Here is an 18,490-nt window from a genome sequence, read left to right on the forward strand (position 1 = left end):
CGGGGACGGGGCATCCAACAACGACCATGGTGTCGTCATGAAGAAACACACTCCTCAATGTCAGTTTCGGTACTTTAATGACAAAGATGACGACACCCTGAAACAGAGCAATGCCGCAGGATAAGCTGACAAAGTACTACATACATGCATGTCATGACCAATACACATATATTCAATTACATAGAGTAAAGACACACCAAACAATAGTGGAAACAGTCTTACATGAGTGAGTGGATGAACGTCTCAACTCGAGGCGGAGTGAATGAACAACATGCGAACTAAAATGGCCGCTCAGCACTTCCGGGTCAAAGCACAGGATATTCGGACAGCGACAGCAGTGACGCGCCCTCTAGTGGCCCGCGATAAACTCTTCAGTTTTAACATTGCTATTGCTTTGTATGTCGGGGGCGGGAGATTCATGTGATTGGTTGTTGGTCGCGTTGCTCGCAAAAAATCCCCAAGCTTCAGACACGCCCACCGCCAAGCCTCAACGCACGCTGCTGTGTGGACGCTCAATTACGGTGTGTAGCAGAGGAGGGTGCCCAACTGATTGCAGCAGTTGGAGGTTGAGCCGGGAGCCAGGAGTGACAGCCACCACGCCCACACAGACAGGGGAAGGGAAAAAACACACAAGGGAGGTGGCTGGAGAATACAACCACCACATATACAGGGTACTTATTATATGTTATAGTTTGGATCCGTAAAGCTTTTAGTCTACCATCCCATCATTCAAGGGTGGTTTTCACTATAAGTAGCCTAATGTTTGTTTTTTGGACGGACACAATCATTTACATTTTTTTACTATGTTCAATCTGAATTTACTTTAAAATAAAATCAATCTATATTGATTCTGACTCTTCTACATCCAACTCACAGGTTTATCGTTGCTTTGAGAAACAAGATTGTTAATTTTCCCCTATGGTCATTTGTTCTGGGAATGTCATAACTATAAGTACCAACATGAAAAGTTTGATATGCAGAAGTGACCAATTTAAATCACACTTCCCATATCATACTGCTGAATTATAATGTTTTATTTCTAACGTTTTCAGTTTAGTTTTAGGCTAATACCATTCCAATGTAAAACATTTGTTGAAGGTGTGGCTCATTTCAACGTGATATACTGCTCTGTAGCTGGACCTGCAATAATGTATCCTGGGAAGGTTTTCCAGGATATATTATTGCAGGTCATTATTAATAATACTATTAATACTTGTTTATTCTCATTCTTTTTTTCATTATTTTCATTCCTGTGTATATCCCATGTGTAATATCTGTGTTTATTCTTATTATGTTACAGCCTAAACACATGAATTTACCTACGGGGATTGTTAAAGGTCAATTTTATCTCATTTTACCTCGCCCCTTAAATACATAAAGGTCTATTTTATTTACATTATGTAATTGCAGTGTCAGTCGCAAGCGGAGCAACATCCTCTTCTCCAGGATGCTCCTGCAGTCTCGCGCAGCCTAAATAGGTGAGTCTCAGATACAACATTAATCTCGCGATATGTTATTACAGACCTGTTGTATCTTAATAAATGCAATTTTACCCAGTATAGGAGTGAAAAAGTTAAAAAAAATATTCCTAAATACGTTTTTATCCTATTGTGATCGCTGAGGGAAAATCAAATCAATCTTTTTATCTAAATAGAGACAACGAGGGAGTACAGAAGGAGGCACATTTTGGAGTGGAATGATACCTCGCGAGATTTCGTTGAGTTTACTTGAGTAAATGCCACGTCTTAACAATAGCATCCACGCAGACACAAGTATAAGCGTTTTATCAAACGTATTGCTCGCAGGACAGAGAGTTATCCCGCGGCCCAGCAGGCAGTGATATCTGACACAATCCGGTGAGAAGTAATTGCTTGTTTTCTATTGTCTGTCGCAGTCAATAATTATGCTGCAGCAACATGTTAGCAAGTTGTTAGCTAGCTAGCTAGTAAAGCTAGCAGGCTTTCTCTATAACTTGTGTGATGCGTGGTCATTGTTTGATGACTAGGGCTTTCACTGTTTGCAGTTAGATTACATGTATTTAACACTTACGGATTATCCGCTTTACACCAACATCCTACGAGGAAGCTGCCAGCAAATAAACACGATCAAAAACAATGCAAACTCTAAATCAAGCTGAAACAGATGTTTGTTAAATCCGCTAAGGTGTCGGTACATGAATGCTATTGTAATTACAACTGTATTGCATTCACCGTTTTGCATTAGCGCAATACACCCAATGAATATGTTAATGTTGCACAACTGTAATCATTAATCACAGCCTATTTAATCAAATACAAGTTACTTGACTGTTTCCATTTCATGCAACTTTATACTGCTGTAGCTGGTAGCTGTGGTTACTTACGTATTAACCTATGGTATTAACACAACATGTAAATCAATTATAAACCCAAATGATGATGGTTTATGCGCTTCATGAATTCAATTAAACTAGCAATGAGTCTAACTATGAATCCAGCAATTATTATAATCCAGTGAAATAAAATGATATACAGATTTCCCCTTAAAGGTCCATTCTGCATAATCACTACTTTGGGTAATTTATATTATTTTAACACGTTTACTAGTGTTTTTTTACTTAAGGATGTTTTTGAATGCAGGGCTTTAACAACTAAACATGTACAATTACTCACATCTTTTAATGGTATTGATATTTTGTAGTACTTCTTCCACCACTGGCATTAATGCAGTAAATTCAATCCCCATTTGAATACCTGCCATGTTGGCTAAACTGACTGATCCGATTAAGTAAGAATAGTTCATCAATAGATAGGGATAACACCCCAATCTCACTGATGATGCGCTTGTGTAAAGGGTTGACATGGTGTGACTGAAAATGTTTCCATGACTACAAGGGGCGGCCACCTTTTTATGAGTGAACACATCTATCCTCGAGAACACTGTTTATTGGCTGATGATGCAATTCCTTACACAAGGTGAGGTAAAGAACATCCACTGCAGCTGTATCTTTCTAATTAAGCAGTGGCCACACTTGCAAAACAAATCAGTGCATTCAAATGTTGCAGTCATTTAGTGCTGTAATACTTCAATTTAAACAGTTCTAGCATTAGCAACTGTTTGGTTCCTGGTTCTTTGCTATCACAGGGAAACAGAGAGATGTTAGGCCCTTTCTTAACCTGCTGACAAGTTGTGCATATCTAGGCACTTGCATTTATTACCATAATTCGGCTGCTAACAGGTCCAAATGTTGGATCCTTATCATAGATGTAAACATGACCACTAAATAAAATCATCAGAATTCCATTGGGTTTTTTTTTAATTAAAATTCTCACTTCTTCACTTTTTTCTCTTTGTCATAGGGGATACCATGGGCTGTGTACGTCTGCTGGCACTGACACTGGCCGCATCTGCAGTCCTCCTGTTAGCCTCCCATTCAACCACCGCTCATAGCCATTCCCATGGCGACCATGGACACGGCCACCACGGCCACTCTCACGATGAAATTGAGGATGTGAAGATGTTCCATGGAGCGAGCAAGTGGAGCGCCGAGGCTAACATCCCTCTGGAGGAAGAGGAGCACCACGGGCACGCTCACTCTCATGACCATGGACACGCTCATGATCACGGGCACGCTCATGATCACGGGCACGCTCATGATCACGGGCACGCTCATGATCACGGACATCAGGAGGATATTGTCCGGGTGCACAAGGAGGAAAATGGACACGGAGGGGAGAGGGTGAAGAGGGAGGCAGAACCAGAGAAGAGGGATACGTTGGAGCTCTGGACACAGGTGAGCTCACAAGGTTAGGCTAGGAACAATGGGTTGTCTGTATGAAATGTGGCAAGGAATATCTGTTTTATATTAGTCTCTTGGAAAAGAGATGCAAAGTATTTTATGTAGCGGTGGTGCTGCTCAGTCACATTGTATGAGACTCTGTAGTAAGCAGCAGCTCTCAGGTCAGATCGGTTTCATCCTATCCTGATACACAATTTAAGAAGGAATCTGCCAACCTTCCTGGAAAAGTATTGACATGAGGAGCCAGTTTAATATAAAAGCCTTTTTCTGGAACACAATACAGAATTTTGGAATTCTTCCTCTTTGTTTTCTTGCTGAGCATTACATATGGAGATTGATACCACTCCCACTTCTGCTTGTTAAGGCTGCAGGAAGTCACTCTGGCCAAGAAATAGACCCGCACAAAACCCAGGCTCACTTTTTCCCTGTTTGAAGTACATTTTATGCTGAACATAAATAAGCTTCTTGTTTTTGCTCCCATTTTTCATGAGATGAACTCAAAGATCTAAAACATTTTCTATATACACAAAATAACCATTTCTCTCAAATATTGTTCACAAATCTGAAAAAATCTGTGATAGTGAGCACTTCTCCTTTGCCGAGATAATCCATCCCACCTCACAGGTGTGGCATATCAAGATGCTGATTAGACAGCATGATTATTGCACAGGTGTGCCTTAGGCTGGCCACAATAAAAGGCCACTCTGAAACGTGCAGTTTTATCACACAGCACAATGCCACAGATGTCGCAAGTTTTGAGGGAGCGTGCAATTGGCATGCTGACAGCAGGAATGTCCACCAGAGCTGTTGCCCGTGAATTGAATGTTCATTTATCTACCATAAGCCGTCTCCAAAGGCGTTTCAGAGAATTTGGCAGTACATCCAACCGGCCTCACAACCGCAGACCACGTGTAACCACACCAGCCCAGGACCTCCACATCCAGCATGTTCACCTCCACTCGGACAGCTGCTGCAACAATCGGTTTGCATAACCAAAGAATTTCTGCACAAACTGTCTGAAACTGTCTCAGGGAAGCTCATCTGCATGCTCGTCGTCCTCATCGGGGTCTCGACCTGACTCCGGTTCGTCGTCGTAACCGACTTGAGTGGGCAAATGCTCACATTCGATGGCGTCTGGCACGTTGGAGAGGTGTTCTCTTCACGGATGAATCCCGGTTTTCACTGTTCAGGGCAGATGGCAGACAGCGTGTGTGGCGTCGTGTGGGTGAGCGGTTTTCTGATGTCAATGTTGTGAATCGAGTGGCCCATGGTGGTGGTGGGGTTATGGTATGGGCAGGCGCATGTTATGGACGACGAACACAGGTGCATTTTATTGATGGCATTGTGAATGCACAGAGATACCGTGACGAGATCCTGAGGCCCATTGTTGTGCCATTCATCCACGACCATCACCTCATGTTGCAGCATGATAATGCACGGCCCCATGTTGCAAGGATCTGTACACAATTCCTGGAGGCTGAAAACATCCCAGTTCTTGCATGGCCAGCATACTCACCGGACATGTCACCCATTGAGCATGTTTGGGATGCTCTGGATCGGCGTATACGACAGCGTGTTCCAGTTCCTGCCAATATCCAGCAACTTGGCACAGCCATTGAAGAGGAGTGGACCAACATTCCACAGGCCACCATCAACAACCTGATCAACTCTATGCGAAGGAGATGTGTTGCACTGCGTTAGGCAAATGGTGGTCACACCAGATACTGACCAGTTTTCGGACCCCCCCAGACCCCCCCAATAAAGCAAAACTGCACGTTTCAGAGTGGCCTTTTATTGTGGCCAGCCTAAGGCACACCTGTGCAATAATCATGCTGTCTAATCAGCATCTTGATATGCCACACCTGTGAGGTGGGATGGATTATCTCGGCAAAGGAGAAGTGCTCACTATCACAGATTTTTTCAGATTTGTGAACAATATTTGAGAGAAATGGTTATTTTGTGTATATAGAAAATGTTTTAGATCTTTGAGTTCATCTCATGAAAAATGGGAGCAAAAACAAAAGTGTTGCATTTATATTTTTGTTCAGTGTAGTTCAACACCTCACAGTAGAATAATGTATTAATGTATAATTCAGCTTAGTTTTGTTCTTTTACTTTCATTATTCAAGAGTGATTAATACTTATTTTTTTACAGCCCTGTATGTAGTTATCATAATTTTTTTGTGGAGTCATTGTTATTGATCAATGACAAAGCACATTTGTGCTTCCAAATGAACGCTCCTCATGCTGTTATAGCATAGATTAGCCTCACACAGATCACCGTTCTGCTCCTTTCCCCCTCTAACTCCGGTTTTCTCGTGTCGCATTGTGGTTAATTCACAGTTTGATGACGCTGATGCAGAATAAATCTCTCATCCCTGTCCGCAGGCTATCGGAGCGACCCTGCTGATCAGTGCGGCCCCTTTCCTCATCCTGTTCCTGATTCCAGTTCAGTCCAACAGCGACCAGCACCAGAACCTGCTCAAAGTGCTGCTCAGCTTCGCCTCAGGCGGACTGCTGGGTGACGCCTTCCTCCACCTCATACCACACGCTTTGGGTAGGTAGTGATCCCCAGAAGTCGGCTCAATTGTTACTGACTTTTATTACATTCTCCTGTTGGCTTAATTGTGTCAAGAGGTGTGTTCAGGTGCATTTGTGATGTAAAACATGCCTGCTGTTATAAGAGGGCTAATGCAGGGAGGTTTTGTTCAAACAAAAGAGAGTGAGGAACCAAACTAACGATTAACAGGGACGCAGGGGATTTTAAATACCCGGTGACTTTTTTTCTCACAGCTCATGTTTACTTTTTTCTCTGATCTCGTAGCTCACTTTTACTCCCTATCGATACTTCAGCATCCCAACCATGGATAGCCACAACACTTCTGTAAACTTAACACAGACATAAAGAAACAATATTGTCAGTGAGCTAATGACGGCAATGACCAAATGCTCATTGAAAACCCAGACATTGTAGCAGGATCCTGCGCTTGTCTGTTTTTATGTTGATGTTTCTTCTTGTGTGCACAGAGCCCCACGCTCACCATGGAGAAGAAGATCACGGACACTCACATGCAAGTGAAGAGTCACAGGACCACGGCCACTCCCACGGTACGCAATTACTGCCTATTCTCTGGGTGTATGTCCTCAGATGATCCCAGGTGTGGAAATACGTAAAAAAATAAATGTACAGAAGCCAAAAAAATACCCTATTTTGACTTTATAGACGGTGACATGTACTGTCAGCAGTGTATTGTAATGAGCAGGATTAACATGGGACGTCAGTGCGTTTCAGACTCTGTTCATACGTCACAGTTCTAACCTGTGTTTCCTGTCCTCTTCCTGCACAGGGGCTGCCCACGGTCACACGATGTCCGTGGGTCTGTGGGTTCTCGGTGGGATCATAGCCTTCCTGGTTGTGGAGAAGTTTGTGCGGGCACTGAAGGGAGGCCACAGTCATTCCCACGGCCACTCACATGGTACGCCGATGTAACCTGACGGAACACACTCATTGTTATATATCAAATATTCATATGCAGGACGTTTCTTAGTCTGATCATGCTAAAGATTGCAGTTTTTCACACTTTATTATCTATTTGCATTATTTTTGTACAGTGTGTCCAGATAATTAGCCCAAATGGCTTTAGAAATCTAAAGCCTCTTTACCTAGTATTGTAATATTCAATCTGGGCACTGAGGCTAATTTGTACTCTCTTGTAACATTCCCAGATGCTCCCAAGGAAAAGGACAGCGATGGAGAAGATGAAAAGGAAGGAAAGAAGAAAGAGGGGAAAAAAAGCAAAGACAAAGCGGTGTCAAAGAAAGAGGAGCCAAAGAGCACAGGTGAATAAAATGTAGATTTTTCCAGATGTACTCGCTCCAAGAACACTAGCACCTTCTGCTGGTCAGACACTACTATGTCTGAAATGAAGAATGATTATATATGCGTTATAGTTTCCTTTCGTCGTTTGATTAAAAAGTTTAGTCCTACGTATAAAAATGTGAAATGTACCTAAGGGTAAGAGATGGGTTATTTAATGCAAAGACAGTTTTTATTTCTCCAATGTCCTGAAAGTGGTATCTCAGGAACACCTTGAGGGAATTTTTTGTATTTCACTTTGTTCTCAAGCAAGAACTGATTTGATTTTGGTGGTTAAAGGTCAAGGTCACTGTGACCTCACAAAACTGGGTTTTGGCCAACTTCCTGGGGTAGTACAGACATGGATACAAACTGCGGCTTCACCAGCAGGCGGAGGTAAACAGCTGTGATGGGGTTATTCCAGTTTAGTAGATGAGGGAGTGGTTTCAGGCGTGGCCAAGTCACGTTTTCTGGGGCTGCAAACACACGTTGGCTTTTATGAAACCGTCAGTCATCTACGTATCATAAGCTTTTAATTTGCCTGTAGGGTTGAAAAATCTAGAAATGGAAACTTAATCTTCTTTTGGCATCACTTCAGTCAGTCATATTAGCACTAGTATGTGCTGCTGACATAATTGATGCCACATGTATGTGAATAACGTGTCCTCCATCTAACAGAAATGCTCCCTGACATCGTGTCTGTAGTTGGAGACTGGAAACAGTGTGTTCTAATCCTCATTTCTTCTTTATTGTCTCCACTAACAGACATCAAGGTGTCGGGTTACCTGAACCTTGCAGCTGACTTCACACATAACTTCACTGACGGCCTGGCCATCGGAGCGTCGTTCCTGGTCAGTCCTGCGGTGGGCGCCGTCACCACCCTCACCATCCTGCTGCACGAGGTCCCGCATGAGATCGGAGACTTTGCCATCCTTGTTCAGTCCGGCTGTACCAAAAAAAAGGTAGCTGATAACTCAAGCTGCAGCTTCATCTTGTCCAACACAGACAATAGGCAGGATCCTGAAGGAAGTCTATTGGCCCAGTCTTCTGTAGACCCAGTCATCAAATAAATGGACTTTGCTAAATATAGATTTATATAATACATTTGACTTTTTGAAATATCACAGTGATCCCCCCCCTTAAAATAAAGGGCCGGCAGCAAATTGAAATTTGTAGGGCCTTTAAACAATAATTGGTGTGTAATTACAGATGAAATGTTTTCAGTTTCTATGCATATTGATTTGAAAATAAATGTTTTAATCAAACTTAATTTGTGTAAGAGATGTTGTAGTTTTGGAGACTCATAAGACTTAATTCTTCCTCTTCCTCTTTCCCATCAGGCCATGTGTCTACAGCTGTTGACGGCTCTGGGAGCTCTGGCCGGCACATCTTGCTCCCTATTGGCTGAGGGCGTGGGCGCTGCGGCGACCGCCTGGATCCTGCCGTTCACTGCCGGCGGATTTGTTTACATCGCCACGGTGACCGTGCTCCCAGAACTGCTAGCGGGCCGCACTAGTTTCGGCCAGTCTCTGATGGAGATCCTGGCCCTGCTGTTCGGAGTGGGCATGATGGTGCTGATCGCTGAGTACGAGTGAGACGGAGAGAGAAGAGGGTCAAAAGTGGTTGAAAAAGAATAATGCTGGTTTTAAGTCCAATTGGATTATGATTTGTCAGAGGTGTTTTTTTTGTATTGCTTCTGTTTTGGGACGAGCACCACCTACTGATGGGGAATGGATGATTTTTGTTATGTTTTTTTAGCTTTGATTTGATTTGTTATACTGTATTTTTGGGAGAGACTGAGAGCTGGAAAGTAACGACCTGATGGAAACATATTTTAAGGACTGCTTTTACATCTACATCAGGACAGGATGAGAAATATTTCTGTCCGCTGGTTTCACAATTTACTCACCGTGTTCAAGACACCGATCGTCAGCTTCACTTTTACTGGTGGCCGGTTTCCAAGAGTGGCTTAAAGTAGATTCATCTTCCAGCACATTTTCTGTCCTTTTGCTAATTAAATCTGCATTTCAGAGTTGGGAAGCAATGGTCGGGCTCCGTTGTTCTCACTACAGTGATCGGCTCATTAACGTGTCTGTCTGGAGATGATGAATGTTAATATTTTTACATTCCACAAAATAAAAGTAAACGTTGTGGCTTCTACAGATGTACTCTGAAGTCATTCAAATCTTTGTCAAAGTAACAAGCTGTTTTAGCCTTTACCATTCCTACACAATCTACTGTATAGTTTATTAACTAACGATGGATAGTCAAGGAGAATACTGACAGCTGTGATGAACATCCCCAATAAAGGTTTATCATTTCCTGTGATTACTTTGCAGCATGTTTTCTAATTAAAGGCACATACTTTTAAATGTAATGTACTGCTATAGAAAGTCTGTAAATAATCAAATGGCCTGTTTTTATTAAAATGTAACATGATTGAAATTCAGTTCGAAGGAACAGAATGTAATCTGCTATCAACCTACCTAGGAAGCAGATAATGCTCAATTGGCTCTTGACTAGGGTTGTAAAATTCCGGGTATTTTCAAAGATGGAAACTTTCCATGGGAATTAACGGGAATTTATGGGAATAAACTGGGAATGTTCTAAATTGAAGGTTGGCTCTTCATAGGGAACTTAAATATAGTAGGGGAAAGTATATTTTAGCATAATCTTGACTAAAACAAACGGATGCCATTCAAGTACACTTGAATATCCATGCCATTCCTCAATCACATCTACATAGCACACGGCTTACTGCATGGCTATTGAGACCACACCCCCTGCAGGCACTGCATTCCTCCATCACATGCACAGATGATTTCTATAAAACTGGATTACACTTTTGAGCCCAAAGCACAAGACAAAAAAATAAGGCCACACATTTGAGCCTGTGGACTACACAAAGTGAAGTTAGTTTTGATGATATTATGGGGTAATATATTTATTTAATTTTAAATTGCAAATATCACATACAAATGTATTCATCTACTACAGTGTTTCTCGAACTTTTTCATACCAAGGACCACTTAACCAATAAAAAAACACTCGCGGACCACTTAACTCCCCAAATATCCCAAAACACATCGTTTTTCTTGAACAGATTACAAATCGCCTGAAAATGGTACAAACAAGTGGCAAACATATGTGATGAAGGTGTTGCGCTGGGCTATATCATGCAATCCAAAGTGAAACTTAAAGTGGACCTATTATGCTATATTGGAAAAATATATTGTAGGGCCATACCTATACATGTCTGTGAAGTTTTTTGCTTAAAATACCAAACAGATCACCCATTGTAGCCATGCCTCATACTGCTCATACCCCTCTTTTGCAGCCCTGTTAGAGAAACGCGGATTGTGGGTCCTTAGCTTGAAAAAAAAGAAGAGAGGAGTCGGAGCTAATACCTGATCAGAATTCTACCGGAGATAAAGTACAATTCTGCTGTGATAAAACGCCATCCTGTTCTAAACCACATCAAAGATTATTTCTGAAACAGTATGGAGCTCAAATGCTTTTTCTCTTGCGGGTTTATCACAAGGTGAGTTCCTTTTTTTATTTCCTGCTTTTTAAACACGTGCTCTTCAGTACAGGTTAGCTCTGAGTGTTAGCGAGGCTTGCTAATGTAAACAAAGATTACCTCCAAAACACGTCAGGCATTGTTTCTGATAGCAATTTTCTGTGGGTCCGCTGCCGATTTAACGTCAGATCGGCAGCAAATCTGTATCCGCTCGTTGTAGGCTCCCTGTTTTTAAAGATTTGCTTTAAGGCAATCACTAGTCAATAGCATTTACAAATCAGGATCATAAGAGATCCAGTTAAGGTATACAATTCACAGTTAAGGTATAAGAAATTCACAGTGGTGATTTGATCAATCTGCAAAATTGCAGTGTCTTCAATTTAGGATTATATTTACCCTTCATTACATATTAAATCAAAAGACTATGGCATGATAACATCATTACATTACTTAAACCATCAATCCTTATGTCATTTCAAAATCTGAAAGGGAAAAGTTAAACAATTCTCAAAATGTTTAACAATCTGAAAAGGAATGGTTAGGCAAATATTCAAAGACTTTTGTAAAAACCTGGAAAGGAAGGATTAAACATTCCTAAAACTTTCATTCATACATTTGTAAATACTAAAACTGATCCGTACCAAATTAACTCAATTAATTATTCTTATTAGCCATACTTACCTGAACGTCTATTTATGGTACTTGGAACGAGTTATTCTGTGTTTATCTAATGTTGAATATAGAATATACATTTCTTTAAATTATACTTCTCTAATTTGAGGATCAAATATGCTACATAATTGTTATATGAAATATTATAAATGTTTGTTACGGGCCAAAACTGAAATTAATCCAGTACTTGAAACAACATGTTAGGTCTGTCTGTCTGTGCATGGCTAATACATTAAAGAGTAATGTTAAGTCTGATTGCTGGACGATTAAGGATATTAACATTATCTGTGATAATAGTAGAAATACCTTATTATTCAATACCTTGTAATCTGAAAATATGAATTAATTAATTTTGTTTAGTGCGAAAGTGTAATCTGATCTGACAAAAATGTATTAATCACCACTATTTAACACATATCTGGTCATTGGAAAATTTCAAAAACAATCATTAATTGTAAATCTGTTAACATCTGGTCATTCAATTCAAAGTTCATCTTTGTACGAGAGCTGGAAGAACATGTCCATCAGTTTCATGTTCTGTTCTTGTATATCATATTCTATTTGCATGTAGACGTCTTGCACTATATATAATCCCCCCCTATCCCCCCCCCCCCCCCCCCCCGTATTTTATTATACATGTTTCATTGTTGGAGGAGTTCAGGTCTGAAGAATTTCATTGCCATTTCTACACTGTAGCTTACAGTATGTGCATATGACAATAAAACCTTTGAATATTATTTTGAGTCAATCTATTGTAAAGCAAAAGGGGATCCTCATAGTGATGAACTTGCAAACAATTATTAATCATCTCTGCGGTTCTCCCAAGCTCAATTAAGCATTTGTAAATATTCCAACACTTAATTAGCTGCATGTAGGCCACAACAAAGACACCCACACACTTCCTGCTTAGCAACAAATGAATTATGCTGAGAGTGATGACACATTTTTAAATGCAACATCAAACGTAATAAGCGGAACAATCAACACATTCTTGGTCAGCGTAGGATGCAAATCATTAGTATGACCTCAAAAATAAAATTCTTCAACTTAATCGACATTTACTTTTAATTCAAAGTGATACCTTTTAACAAATCAATGGTATTTACTTATAATATTGTATGTCGATTTAGCTGTTAACCACTTCATGACTTGTTCTCAGTGATATTGCAGGTTCTTCTTTTTACTTAACCTAACCTTTGACTGAGTGCTGCTGTACAAAGCATTGTGGGGGATTTTAAGGACGCGAAGTCTACCCATGTGCAGCCTCGAAATTTCCCCCAAACCAAGGACACGGCCTCGGTGGAATTCCAAGTATGCTGGAGATTGGAACAGTACTTCGGCGGCACTCGATGACGTAGCATCCTTGAAATATTGGCTTGGAAGCCAGTATCCTCGAGATTGAGAAACGGCCACAGTCTTGAGTTCATGAAGGCCATCTTGTGGCCAACAGTTGAAAATGTATAGAAGCTGCATAAAGCTACTGCCTTTTACTATGTGCCAGAGCGTAAAGAAACAACAGTGCTGACATCTGAGAAATGATGTTTTGTTGAGAAAGAAGGTGGTTCAATATAACAAAAACCAATATAAAAGCAATTTAACAAACCAAAAGACCTGACAGTGTTTTTCTTGGCCCCAGAGTCCCTCAGTAACAGCACTTCCTAAAATAAGGAACATGAGAGGAGTCATAGTTAATGAGACCTTCTATGGAGTCAGATTTGGGTCAATATTCTAGCACATAAAACAAGCTACTCACGAGCAGAAAATGTGCTTTTACACGCGCATAAAATGACTCTCGCGCGCAGATTAAACCCCCGCGGGCGGCTATGCACTCGCTCGTGAGAGAGACAGCCCTCTTGCTCCCTCGCGGGAGTGTCAGCCTCACTCGCTCGCGGAGTCTGTCAACGCGCGCGTGAAAAGTTTCTGACACTTTGGGGCGGAGCCACTGCACTTTGATTGACAGCTGCCAGGAACCCCGGAGTTGCCAGGTTTGATAAATGCCTGAACTACCAAGAGCCGAGGAGTGACTGCTGCAAGATCAGTTGGACGAGATTGAATGGTAAAGTTGTCCATAAAAAAACTATTATATTCGTAAAGTGTACAGCTAATATATATATATATATATATATATATATATATATATATATATATATATATATATATATATCTCAATTCATTTGATATAAATAAATGACATTAATTCTAGGAGTGCAATACTTTTACAAACACTATAGTAATAATATGCATTCATTATGACAACATCATACTATTACTATATATTATACTATAGTAGTAGGCCTACTATTTAAAATAATATAGTCTTAATACGGAAACACCAACAAAAACATTATAGGATCATACTAATGCCCTCGATTGGTCTCTGTGTGTCATTCAAGCTCGGGAGGGTGTGTGTAGATAGTTAACTTAATCTAAATTATCTCAGTGGGTCTCAAACGGTTTGGTCACCATTTATGTAACACATATTTCCATTTATGGGGGGAGTGATTAGCAAATATTATGCATGAATAATAATTTTAAAAAACGTTAACTAGGTGAAAAAAGGTAAGATAAACTATTAAAACGTGTTGAGAGCTAAAACTAGTCTTTGCTGCTGCCTCAAAGAGGAGCAGGAGGAGAGGAGAGAGACAGGTGAGGCTGGTTCAGGAGCACAGACACACTCACAACTATAAATGAACCAAAAACAAATAAATAAACAAGTTTCAATGTTTTTTCATATTGGATATGATATGTTATTGGTTATGGCCATGTTTTTATGATTATTTAAATGTATACAGTTATGTTTCATATGGGTGTAGTCTCTTTATTTCCCTCTCAAAATGCACCAGATTGATGCATTTAAGTCCAACATTTAAACAAAAATCTTACCGGGGGAGCATGCCCCCGGACCCCCCTATAGGATTTGAGGTACACCCCCACTTAAAATATGTTCACATAGGTTCCTAAATAGATTTGCACATTTTAAAAATAGTAACCCATGTCCATATGTTTATTTTTGGGTAGATTTAGAGGGCTATCACTACGGGCAGCAACGCTATAACAATTGACAAATAGATCCAGCAAAATGGCACAAACAACTGGTAGTGGCCTAGCTGGGTGTATAATTCCCGGCCTGACTGGGGCCGTTATTGTCCCAGTCCGGCCCTGGTGGCACCACTTGTGTTTCCACCGCTCAGAGCCCAACTGGTGCTGCCGCTGCTGCATCATGACATCACCGTTTACGTCGCTGACAAATTTCATCAAATGTCATCTGTGGAAGCCGTAGCGCTGTAAACAGCACGACCAATCATCTGAGCCGGCCCGGCTAAAATAACTGGATGGCCTACCTGCCTGTCAGCCTTCCATCTCCTGCACAAACTTATCTCGTGCCCTCATTGGTCATGTGTGTGTGTGTGTGTGTGTGTGTGTGTGTGTGTGTGTGTGTGTGTGTGTGTGTGGTGTGTGTGTGTGTGTGTGTGTGTGTGTGTGTGTGTGTGTGTGTGTGTGTGTGTGTGTGTGTGTCTGTCTGAAGGAAGGGGCAGATTTTTCCGGTTGTGTACTTTCAAATTCTAGCGCACTCGAGCTGGTTTCTCCATTCTTACCTACCCTACCTTTAAGGTATTGTTCCTGCATTAAGTCATGCATGAGATACTATTAATCCTTATACATTACTGATAGTTCATGAAGTACTGCATGAATGAATTCATGCTTTTTCATGCATTAAGTCATGCATGAATACCTGATGATTAATGTACCCTTACCATAAAGTGTTACCTTGTTAGGTACCACTTTACAATAAGATTACCCTTATAAAGGATTCATAAAGGGTTTATAATTAGGTTATGAATTAGGTTGTAAACACTTTATTAATCATTAAGAACCATTTATAAACCAGTTCTAACATAGACATCAACACAGGCTCACTATTTGGCAAGATGACTAAACCTTATATTGGCTACTTAGCGAGAATCAACTCAGTGAACAACAGATACCAAGGATGCTGGCTGATGAAGAAGACAAAGTAAGCTAAGTAGCCAATATAAGGATTAGTGGTACCCAGGGCCGCCCCTCCCTACAGGCCAATCACGCAGGCTGCATGGGGCCCCGCCTTGTGCAGGGGGCCCCGCCCAGAGGGCCTCAGCTGCTGTGCGCAGTTCTCAGCTCAGTTCTCCGCGCACCCCCCGCGAGAGAGAGGTGAAAAGGGGAGCACGTCTGTAACCCGACACCGTTGCAATGAATCGACATCTGACCAATCACGGCTTTGATACGGCCAAGTGCAGGTGAAGAGATGTCGGGGAAAAGACAGTTTCAGTCCGGCGCAAGCAAGAGGGGAAAAAAAATAAAACATGAAGAAACTAGAGCACCACTCGAAGGTGGGTTATTGTATGAGTCAAATGTACAACTTGCGAATGTTGTATAAGTCAAATTGCCATATTAAAACATCAGCTGCAATTCACGACATGAAGAAGGCAGTCTCTGCAGAGCATACAGGCTAATGGAGATGCAGTTATTTCCAGCATTCTTTATTTAACATTAATTCAAGTATGTTATGCCTTTTATCTGCTAATGTACAGGAGGAAGAGTGATACACTGTCTGTCTAGTTGGCTTACATAACAGTTAAAGTTTGCAGCCTAAAAAACATGGAGAATTTGTTCCCCTTTTATGTCAATTTGCACATTTCATGGTGATGCTCAGCCTCTCCCCTTAAGGCAAGGCAAGGCAAGTTTATTTATATAGCACCTTTCAACACAAGGCAATTCAAGGTGCTTTACAAAAATGAAAGACATTCAGACAAAGGCATTTAAAAACAGTAAAAGATAATAAAAGAAACATTAAAAGAAAAAATACATGAATAAAAAGTAAACTTTTACTCCTAACAGTCATCATCATGTCAACCACAACACAGAGAAATACTGATAGAAATGTGTGTGTAGTTGTTGATACATTGCTGACAGAGGGAACTACGTTTGAATACAGATTTAAGTTTGTGAGCATGTCATAAGCATGTTTTGTCTTGACTATACTACAACTATATTATAATAAAATAATATAGTATTTATATTATTGAATTGATTATGATTATTATTATTAGTAGAAGTAGTTTATTTGCATTCATTATATTTTAATCTTTTTGAGGCTAGTATTTGGCAGGAAATGCAGACGTATTCACCGGTAAACGCATACTGAACGACATACATGCACATTTACCATTTACCTCACTGTATACAAAAGTAACTGTGTTGATAATAATAATAATAAACAGGAATTATATTTGCAAAGTAGCCTACTTTGTTTTCCAAAAACAACTGTCGGTTGGGGGGGGGGGGGCCTCATCTCACAATGTCGCTTGGGGCCCCAAGTTGGCCAGGGGCGGCCCTGGTGGTACCTTTTATACAGTCTATGAGCGGTACAGATAAATGTGGGCTCACTATTTGGCAAGCAACCGGTCACAGTTGCCCTGTTTATCTCATGTCTTATAAAAGCTTATTGATGATTTATAAAGTGTTCACAACATAATTAATAAATGAATTACAAACTATTCGTAAACCCTTTATAAGGGTAGTCTTATTGTAAAGTGGTACCCCCTGCAATTGTTGGGGGTTAGCGGTATCATGCTAAATAGGGGGGAGGCATGTGGTGCAGTGGGTTGAGCGTTGGTGTTGGGATCAGGGGGTCACAGGTTCAAACCCCGCTGCAGTCAACATGTCGTTGTGTCCCTGGGCAAGACACTTCACCCCAAATTGCTCCTGTGGGGATCGTCCACAATATTGAGTATGTAAGTCGCATGTGACATGTAATGTAAATATCACGTGTTTTAATCTAATGATGTTAAATACAGCAATGCGATTTTTCAAAAGCTGTGAACATTTTTGCGTTTATTCTTCTTAGTTGATGATTTGTAAGAATAATCTAACCTCAATAGTGTCAGGCACCATTTAATACAGCAATGTTATACAATTCAGAATGTTTTCCAACACTACATTGAGGACAAATACATGAAGTATAACACTTGATTCTCTGCAGGAAGAGGAGCAGTTCTTCATAGATCTGACCGCCAAATACCTGGAGCCTCTTCCTGAGAACAAAAAGAAACAGGAACAAATGACGAATTAACTCAAGGAGTTGAGAAACAAGGTACATTTGTCTTCAATGGGTGAATTAATCAGCTTTTAGTGTTAGTGAAATGATGATGCTGGGAAATGTATTAAGGTTGCCAATCCAATAATTTGTACACTTCTTTTTGTTTACAGATGACCTTTGTTTACTTCATCTGCAACGCCCTCTGGCTACTAGCGACCTTCACTCTCCAGCTCTTAGAAAATACTTTGTTTATCCAGGTGCCAAAGATTCATCTTAACTTGGAGTACACTGGAGAGTACATCTTCATCGACCCTGTGAGCTTCATGTTCATCCTGGCCTTCATCTTCCTGGTAATAATCCAGTTCTTGGCCATGCTGTACCACAGGTAATCCCCTGTTTTCAGATCAAATCAAATGAGTAGGTGTTTTATGTTCATGTTCTAGAAAGATTGGGTGTTCCTGTATAACTTTCTTGCTCTATTGTTGTTGTTTTTTTCAGAATATACACCCTGATCCATTATGTGGCCTACCTGCAGGGCCGGCCCTTGGCATAGGCAGTATAGGTGAATGCTAAGGGTGCATCAACCCA

General features: G+C 40.8%; 1 protein-coding gene across 2 annotated transcripts; it reads left to right on the forward strand.

Annotated features, from left to right (window-relative positions):
* Positions 1-1,552: 1,552 nt before the first annotated feature.
* Positions 1,553-9,962, forward strand: slc39a7 (solute carrier family 39 member 7). Of its 2 annotated transcripts, none has more exons than XM_034199717.1 (8): positions 1,553-1,856; positions 3,339-3,772; positions 6,167-6,335; positions 6,806-6,886; positions 7,126-7,254; positions 7,505-7,618; positions 8,400-8,596; positions 8,975-9,962. In XM_034199717.1, exons 2-8 carry the CDS (start codon positions 3,347-3,349, stop codon positions 9,227-9,229), a joined length of 1,371 nt encoding a protein of 456 aa, XP_034055608.1. In that variant the 5' UTR covers positions 1,553-1,856; positions 3,339-3,346; the 3' UTR covers positions 9,230-9,962. The 2 variants fall into 2 exon arrangements, with proteins under 2 accessions (XP_034055608.1, XP_034055609.1); XM_034199718.1 differs by having other exon boundaries at positions 1,590-1,863.
* The last annotated feature ends 8,528 nt before the right edge of the window (positions 9,963-18,490 follow it).

Source organism: Gymnodraco acuticeps, unplaced genomic scaffold (genome assembly GCF_902827175.1).
Source record: "Gymnodraco acuticeps unplaced genomic scaffold, fGymAcu1.1, whole genome shotgun sequence".
In the NCBI taxonomy this organism is placed as follows: domain Eukaryota; kingdom Metazoa; phylum Chordata; class Actinopteri; order Perciformes; family Bathydraconidae; genus Gymnodraco; species Gymnodraco acuticeps.

Excerpts from the sequence above, each read along its gene's own strand:
- slc39a7 (XM_034199717.1), top strand. The coding sequence starts at position 3,347 with ATGGGCTGTGTACGTCTGCTGGCACTGACACTGGCCGCATCTGCAGTC. Across the intron at positions 3,773-6,166 it reads CGTTGGAGCTCTGGACACAG|GCTATCGGAGCGACCCTGCT; the intron begins GTGAGCTCACAA and ends CCCTGTCCGCAG. Across the intron at positions 7,255-7,504 it reads TTCCCACGGCCACTCACATG|ATGCTCCCAAGGAAAAGGAC; the intron begins GTACGCCGATGT and ends TAACATTCCCAG.